Source organism: Glycine max, chromosome 1, assembly GCF_000004515.6.
Source record: "Glycine max cultivar Williams 82 chromosome 1, Glycine_max_v4.0, whole genome shotgun sequence".
NCBI classification, from domain to species: Eukaryota; Viridiplantae; Streptophyta; class Magnoliopsida; order Fabales; family Fabaceae; genus Glycine; species Glycine max.
The window spans coordinates 2,068,255-2,077,189 of NC_016088.4; the positions used below are offsets into that span (position 1 = coordinate 2,068,255).

The following is an 8,935-nucleotide window of genomic DNA, read 5'->3' on the forward strand; positions in this document are numbered from 1 at the left end:
TAGCATGGAATGATTGGTTGAAGACTGAAAGCGAGTGCTTTTGTTTTCCTCATCATTTTCATTACAGAGAGACTGAATCTTATCTAGGAATGTACTTTTTAGAACATATTTATTTTTAATATTTCATAAAGTATTTTTCAAAATGCAAAGTCAGTCCAACACTAAATGAAGTCTAAAATAAATTTTAAGATAATTTTGTTTACTATATAACATTTTTTTTAATATATGTGACTTTTTGTCAATATATGTGACCTTTTTTCTGTTTTATAAAAATTAATAACAAATAATATTTTGTTAATTGATTTAAGGATTGAATTTTAGTTGTTTTATTCTCTGTAAAATTATGTTCTGAATATTACTTTAATTTTCAGAATGTAAAAATAAAATATTGTTGCAGAGAGTACATTCCGAAATATGACTCTCTTAATGACTATAGGGAGACAGAATCATCTTGGCCATGTTTAAGGAGTTGGATGTGGTGCTTATATCCAATAAATATTCGTCGAACATGCACGTACATTGTTCGGGCCCAACAATAGTTACACTTACATGCAAGAGAATAAAATGAGGATCGAGATATAGGCACCACAGTGGGTGTAGTTTGTAGAAAAGGGTGAAGAACTAGATGTAGCAGCATGTATGGGAGGAGATGCAATAGCAATTGGTTTTAGGATGGGCTTAAGAAAGTCTAAATATGCTCTCAAACCTTAATGACAAAAAGACTATATTAAATGGACTTAATATTTATTATAGTATTTATGTTTAGAATAATGTGATGTTAATGTTATGTTTTTTACAAGTATACTAAATAGTACAAGCAGTAAAATGAAAAGTCTAAGGATGTTTTTCAAAAGACTTGTTAAATTATTGACAATTTACACACTTTTACTTACTAAACAAAATATAGACCAAACTTAAATTAACAATAATTAAAATTTAAAATTTAAGGTGAAAATTTGAAATAAAACTAATAGAAAGAGGTTGTTTTATTCTTAAAGATCTAAGTTACAAACAAGAAAATTACATGAAACACAATAGAAGAGAATGATTGGGATTCGACTTCACTAAATCACTCCCTCTAATATAAACAAGCTAATAACTTATGTTTATCATTCTTTTGTTATCACCAACTCATAAAGATGTTTTATCCTTAATTCCTTTCATGAAGAGTCTGAGTCTCATGATTAAACTATTAACCCTTGTGTAGCTTAACTAAGTTACTTGTTTTAAGTAAAAAAAGGAGTCAAAGGTGGCTAATAAATCTCGTTCTATTCTTAGCAACAATACCCATTAGGTGTTCTTTTTCTGTTCATAGTTCAAATACATTTTTCAATTGTATTTAGACCATAAAATCAAACAAATGGATGATCAAACCAAAGCAAACATTAACCAAAGAAGAAAGTACTTAAAACAAGTAACTTGGCTACTCATGGATGAGTTTGAGTTTAGTTATGTCAAACCCCAATCAAGGGGAACTCAGCTACTCATGGATGAGAGAAGCTTTAAAAATGGTGAAGAGAAGAAGAATGTGGAAAATGGACGAAGGAGAGAGTCCCACGCATCCTTCCTTGTGCCAAAACCTAGGTCCAAGAAGAATAATTTATTCTATTGCAAAAGCCTCTTTTAATGCTTTGTTTTTCTGTTAAAAAAGTGACAGTACAACATTTCTAGCCCAGCTAACCAATATTCTCACAGGGCTAGACCTCCATTAATAAATACTAGAACTACATGGCTGGGCAAGACACCCTTATGTTGGTTGGGCTAGAAGTGTCTTCAAAATGAGGTGTTCTCTGACTTGTTCTAGTCGGACGAGAACTTTTGCTCATTGGGCTAGGAACACTTCGAGACTGAAATCTCTTTGGCTGAGTGAGCACACCACTATCTGGTTGGACCAAAGTTCAAAACATCTTTTTTACTTTGACTCTTCCTCCTTCAATGGTGAGCTTCCAACCTTCACTCGAATCATAGGAAAACATAAAAAAAATGATTCCAAAATCTAAACATACTTAGTGATTCCTAAAAAGTTAAATTCTAACTAAAAAGGGAGAAAAACAAGACTTTAAATAAGGAAAAGATAATTAGTATCATTGATTGATATCAATTACGACTATATATAAATGTTTCTCTTTTAATTTTTATTTTATGATTTGTTTTTGTTTTTACTCTAGATTAGATTATTTTCTGTAGACCTAGTTTTAGCTTTGTATCAGTTGGTCGCCATAAAGGCGCAAGCTGCTGGCATCCATAAGTGAGGAGATGATGACTTTGTTCCTCTCTATGAAACTACGTATCTTCTTTGATTTTTATTGAACTATTTGATATATATATATTCTACAAATCTTTATAAATACTATATGTGCGTGCGTGCCCTGTTCTAGTTGGACGGTGGTTTCAGAATGGACTATCAAGGATCTAAACTAAAGTCTGTTGTGGACTCGTTTGAAATCTCTGAATGTAGACCAAGGTTTCGAAACTACTAAAATTCCCAGCATTAATGGGTGGGAATGGGATACTAGTAAATGCATTTTTATGCACAAGTCGGTAATAACCCCACCAAAGTGATAAGATGTATTAAATGCATACCTAATTCAATGAGGCTGCTAGTATTTTTAAGAGATATAAGTGGTTGGATTCTTGGATCAAGGCCATAGTCTTCTCAATAGAAATAATATTATGTACTGATGTATTATAAGGGTGATTTTTCTCCAACCCATGGTACAGTATGCTACGAACGTCCATACCCTAAGCTCTTGGTACTAAGATGTTAATTGACTTTGATCAACATCAACATCAAAAACGGGGGTGCAAATACCAAAAGTTTAAGGGAAAAAGGTAAGTGACCATTTTGGTCCCTTTGCTTTTCCTTTGGTCAATTGATTAGAATTTTTTGAGAGATTGAAGAAACAACTTCCCTTTGCTTTTTCCTCTTGTATAATCACGGCCAAAAGACTTTGTTAACCGTATGTATTGGGCTCCACAGAATCTGACTGAGTTGAATAGAATCATTAGGGCTCCACTACAGTACATAGAGTGCTGCTAGGTGCACCTAGCATTATTGCTGCTGCACCCAGCACTAACCACAAAAAAATAAAAATATCCCTTACGGATCAAGTTGATTCGTAAGTTAATTTTTAAGACTTACGGATCAACTTGATCCTAAGTCTTTTATGGATCAAATTGATCCGTAAGTTAATTTTTAAAACTTACGGATCAAGTTGATTTGTAATTCTTTTACAGATCAAGTTGATCCGTTAGTCTTAAAGATCAACTTACGGACCAACTTGATCTGTAAGGGAAGAAATTAGCAGGGACAGTTTTACCATTTTTAAAGAATGCTGGGTGCATCAGCAACAATGCTGGGTGCACCTAGCAACACTCCAGTACATAATAGATCTTATTATTCAGCAAGATTACTTCAATGTAATATATCTTCTCTTTGGACTTGGGCCATTATTTTACCATAAGGGGGAAAAAGGGCTTTAAGTAATGGACAAATAGGTCCAGTCACAAAAGTCATCACCAGGATTCCAGGAACATATATTGGGTGTGTGATTTTCCACTAAATGGATCACTAAATTGAAATTAATTACTGGCTTTTACTTCCTGAACTTCCCATTTTTCTTCCTGTACCCCACTTTTAAAATATCCCTCTACTACCCTTCTCATTTTATAACTTTCGTCTTCCCTCTTCTGAACCTATTTCTCCTAACACACCAAACACCCCCTACAGCTACTTTAAGCAGCCTTCACCTACATTGAAGTGGCCTCTCTGTTGGCGGTGCTTTCCATAGTTGTCCCCATTTATTGAAGTGTGGTTTTTTTTCCATAGCCTTCACAAAGGTTCATTCACCCCCCCCCCCCCCCCCCCCCCCCTAATATTTATGGCTGTGTTTCCTCCATCTTCATAGCTCATGTGAGGATGGCTCGACACACATACTGTAAGGTGTGTTCTTTTCTACTTTTATTCATGTTTTTTTTTCAGAAAATGGGGTCTCGATGAAGAGGAATAGTATCAAAAGTATTCAGATAGGCTACTTCGAAAGGTTATCATTATGGAAAAGCCTATCCTGAACTGCAATGTAAGTTCTGGATTGTTCGTTCCAGAATAACTATTCCTGAACGATTGTTTTTGTAGTCTGAAAAGGTTATTCCAGAATGGGAATTTAGTAGTCCGGAAAAACTATTCCCAAAGGTGGATTTCTGGAATGGTTATTGTTTAGTACGAAAATATTATTCCATAAGGTTTTGTTATGTTTTGGATTTACTATTTCGGAAAACAAACAAGTAACATTCCGGAAAGGGCTAACAAGAGGACCCATTTCTTGTCCACCAGTTTGCTCAAAAACTTAATTAATTTATTAATGAAACTTAAAAAAAAGAAAAAAGAAAAGAAACGACTACTAATGAAAGAGTTAATTTTAACAGTTGATAACATGATAGAAGTCGATAAAGATTTTGTTTGATAATTGTTCTAGTTTATTTTTTATATTATAATAAATTTTACGAATCACTTTTAAATAAGAGTATATACTATTCTCTTCCTTATTATGTTTTTCTGTTATTGTATATTTTTTATTTGTATTTTTCATTCCTTATACATAAACAATTATATTTACTTAGATCTAATTAATTTTAAGTTTGATACACTATCAAATTAAAGATAACATTTTAAATAAACCATGTTTTAAGACATAAATAATATTAACCAATCCTAAAATGGATTTCAGTTTTATATTGTAAAATTTGATACATATTCATTAAACAACTTTTTTATTGAAATAAATATTTTTTCGTTAATTCTGAAAATCTCATCCCTTTAGTTTTTTTTCTCGCTCAATAAGAAAAAAATATTCATTATTAAAATTAAAAATATTTATTATTCTCTTTAATTTATTTATTTATATATTTTTTTAAATAGTCGTAAAGTATATGAAAATTTTTCTTGTTATTTACAATGTCACACTTTAATTAACTGCATCTTATTCATTTAAAATATTTTCGTTTATTAATCTCTAAAAGAAAGGCATGCATTTTTTTTGGAAATTGAAGTAACTCAATATTTTTTTGGAAATTGAAGTAACTCAAATATTTTTTTGTTATTTACAATGTCACACTTTTCAATATTTTTTTGGAAATTGAAGTAACTCAAAATGCCTTTTTTGCTGAGCTCATGGCTGTTATCACAGCAATCGAAATTGCTAACCAGAGGGACGTGGAAAAAGCTTTGGAATGGCTCTTGAATGCAATACAATACTGTGCCTTCAATCTGTTAAGAATGTGAATATTTTTCCTTGATGCATTAGAAATAGATGAAAAAAAAGCTTTGAACTTGACTAGATCTACCACATTTAACATGAAGGAAATCCGTGTGCATATAGGTTTTGTCTCTCACAGGTCGTCTATAAAAGGCTTTTATGTATTTTATTATCTGTTTTCACTTAAGAGTAGTATAGACTTCTTTTCTCTTTCTCTCCCCCTCTCCCTCTGTCTCTATTATATCGATCTATCTATACTTTTTACTTTTTATTTTTATCTTTTTATAATTGAATTGACCTATGCAATTGAAACCTAGTTACTATGATTCTCAATTCGCTCTTCTTCTTAATTCACCTAACACCGTAAAGGCGAAATAGGCAAAAACAAACACACACACATATATTTGATGTAACATGAAGGGAAGTATTGACATTACTAGCGCCCATGCAAATAAATATTATTCATAATTTTGAACCAATCCTTATTAAGGAAACCCGAAACAGAGACCTCACAAACAGTAACGACTAACAACATATCCATTAAACCATAAAAGACCATCGACCATTCTCTCAATATGCATTTTATTCTCTTCTCTTCTCCCAGCTGTTGTGTTTATCTACAAGAAGGAATTGAAAGACCATGAAAGAATATCATGTGTTTCAACCAAGTCACCGGTGGCAGCACTGAAACCGAATAGGACCCGTTCGGGCAGAACAGCCCCTAAGTTAACGGGATACGATAAAACAGTGGCATTCAGTTTCACAGGACTATTTGGATAAGCCACCGAGACACTCAATATTTTGGTGGAAGATTGGTAGCTTATGCGTGCCTTTCCTATTGACCCTTGTGGTTGAATATCAAGTGGCCATGGCGCAGTTGCCACAGACCTAATGGAATTGATGTCAATTCCAATGTGAGGAGAATCAGACTCTGGGAAATTAGGGTCCCATTCATTTGCAAAGCTGTCAAACTCAACAGCAACAACTTGGTTTAGGGAAGTGTTAAAGGCTGTTTTTTTGTTGAAGAGTCCGAGGAAGCCACCACTTGAGTTGTCTGGGAAATCAAAGTCGAGTGATGCAAGGTAGAAGGTGAAGCCGTCGCCGTGGAGTGGTGCACCCTTTGTGTTCACGACGAAGGAGAACTCGGTGGCGAAGTTTGCGACTCTCCCAGTTTTTGCGTCGGAGAGATGAAGTGCTGCATAGAATGCTGAGAGGCCAACGCTGTGTTGTGTAGGGTTTCCTCTTTTGTCCTTTTTGGTGAGTTGTAGCACTCCACCTGTTGTCTTGGCACTACCATCGAGTAGTATGTTTAAAGCATCTGGCTCAAATCTGGGTAGGTTGAAAGAAAATGAGTCTGATTTGGCGCTGGTGATTAGCAAGAGGAAGGTCATAAGGAAAACAGATTTAGGGTTTTGAGCTGCATGGCTGGCCATTGTGTTGTTGTTGTTGTTGTTGATGTGAATGATGGTGATGCTTAGAACGAGGGAAGAATGTAGCTATTTATAGGCCTTTGGGTTATGAAGGATGTTTTAGGAAAATAATTAAATTAACAACAATACATTTGACCAAACTAGGCTTTGCATAGTTTGTTTGGCCTTTGTCAAACATAGGCGAAAAGAGCGAGGAAGATTTCCTATGAAAAAATAAACAATCAAGGTTAATCAATTAGTCCGAGATATGTTTCTCAAGATGTTTTTGGACATCACTGTTTGTCCGTGGAGAGATTTGCTTTGTTCCAAACAATAATGTATATAATTTTTTAGTTGTTAATAAACCAGGACATTTTCAAAGAACAAGATACAGCTGTAATTATACTATAAATAATGCGGCCAAGTAAACGAGTTATACCTTGTTATCAATAAAATTAATTAACATGCGCTATACATATATAGCATCACAAAGGGCCTCTGCATAGTACAACGATTTAACACAACAATTTTTCGATCTTATCCCATTTGGCCTCCATCTATGCATCGGTAACGTAGGATTTGCATATTATCCCACAATATATGATGGAATGTACGGGTATAATTAATAATAATATAACGTAACTAGTTTACAGATTACAAACTTTTTTTTTTTAAGTTGAAAGACAAGTTAAATATGACTACATAAACAAGGTGTTACCCAATATAATATATGGTTGACACTATATACACCTATGACTTTTTTTTGTAATGCAATTATGGCTAGCTTTCATGCATTTTGCAAATATTTCTCACCAATACGTATCCAGGAGCATATTTTCATATATTCTATTTTTTTCTTATAAACTGATCGTTTTCAGATATCCAAAGCTTTTCTGATCATCATGTTTTGGACTTGTATATTCAAACTTTTGTAGAATTCCCTTGGATTTTCCACCTTCATTAGTTGGCGAAAACGGCAACAATAATTAAACTTAACATACTATGCAAGCTGCATGCCGTATTATTCGGCAATTGTATTCTTATTTATATTCTTAGCTGGCTAAAGAGGCCTATATATATAACCTCAGTCCTCACATTGCTTCAGGCATCTATCACCACACAATGGCTTTCCCCAACTCAAAACCTAACCTCCTTCAATCTCTTAGTCCCCTTATCAAATTTTTCATCCCTTTCCTCTTGTTGCTACAACATCACAGTGTCAAGTCACAACAACAACCCCCATCCCCAATGTCAGCATACGAAACCGTTGGCATTGACTTCTCTTTTTTCGACAAAGATGATCCAAACGTACTTTTGATCGGCAATGCCTCAGTATCTGGTGGGGCTCTAAGGTTAACCAACACCGACCAACTTGGCAAACCAGTTCCACACAGTGTTGGAAGAGTAGTGCATATCACACCGATACACCTCTGGAACAAGAACAACGGACATCTCGCAGACTTCACCTCTGATTTCTCCTTTGTCGTGAACCCTAAGGGTTCAGCCCTTCGTGGTGATGGCTTTGCCTTCTTTCTTACATCAGCCAACCTTAACTTCCTGATCCCCAAAAACTCAAGTGGGGGGTATCTTGGTCTTTTCAAGCCGGAAACTGCACTGGACCCTTCTAAAAACCAAATAGTGGCCATTGAGTTTGATAGTTTCACCAATGATTGGGACCCCAATTCACCAAACCAGTCTCCTCATGTTGGAATTGATGTTGACTCTATTAAGTCAGTGGCAACTGTGCCATGGCCTAGTGAACTTGAACCTGATAATGCTGTAGCACATGCGAGCCTGAACTACAACTCCGAGGACAAGAGGTTGAGTGTGTTTGTGGGTTACCCTGACAATAGGAATGCCACTGTCTCTGCTATTGTTGATTTGAGGAATGTTTTGCCCGAATGGATCAGTGTTGGTTTCTCTGCCTCCACTGGTGACTTGGTTGAAACACATGACATTCTTAACTGGTCTTTTGAAGCAGCCTTGTAGATCCAGCGGCTCTCAGAGTTGAAGGAGATTATATCCATCGCTCCCTTTTAATAAAAATAAAACGTTTCCCTTTGTGGATTCTGTCGAAGTTATAATTGTATGGTTGTTGGTCGAGTACATTGTTTCTTCCATTAATAACATACCCTCCTCATGTTTGTATTAAACCATTGGCATTATTTTTTTCTTAAGTCAGTGGAATTCTTCAATAGCAAACTAAATTTACGCAGTTAACCAGCTTGTCTTACATACGTATTCGTTGATTTAAAACCCAATGTACTTCAA

General features: G+C 34.7%; 2 protein-coding genes across 2 annotated transcripts; one reads left to right on the forward strand and one right to left on the reverse strand.

The window, feature by feature from the left end:
• Window positions 1-5,872: 5,872 nt before the first annotated feature.
• On the reverse strand, window positions 5,873-6,688 carry LOC100780021 (lectin 5). The gene has a single exon (XM_014761959.2). The coding sequence runs from the start codon at window positions 6,686-6,688 to the stop codon at window positions 5,873-5,875; it is 816 nt and encodes a 271-aa protein (XP_014617445.1).
• Window positions 6,689-7,786: 1,098 nt separating this feature from the next.
• On the forward strand, window positions 7,787-8,657 carry LOC100780546 (lectin 9). The gene has a single exon (XM_003517636.4). The coding sequence runs from the start codon at window positions 7,787-7,789 to the stop codon at window positions 8,651-8,653; it is 867 nt and encodes a 288-aa protein (XP_003517684.3). The 3' UTR covers window positions 8,654-8,657.
• The last annotated feature ends 278 nt before the right edge of the window (window positions 8,658-8,935 follow it).

Coding starts and splice junctions, on each gene's coding strand:
- LOC100780021 (XM_014761959.2), bottom strand. CDS start 6,688: ATGGCCAGCCATGCAGCTCAAAACCCTAAATCTGTTTTCCTTATGACC.
- LOC100780546 (XM_003517636.4), top strand. CDS start 7,787: ATGGCTTTCCCCAACTCAAAACCTAACCTCCTTCAATCTCTTAGTCCC.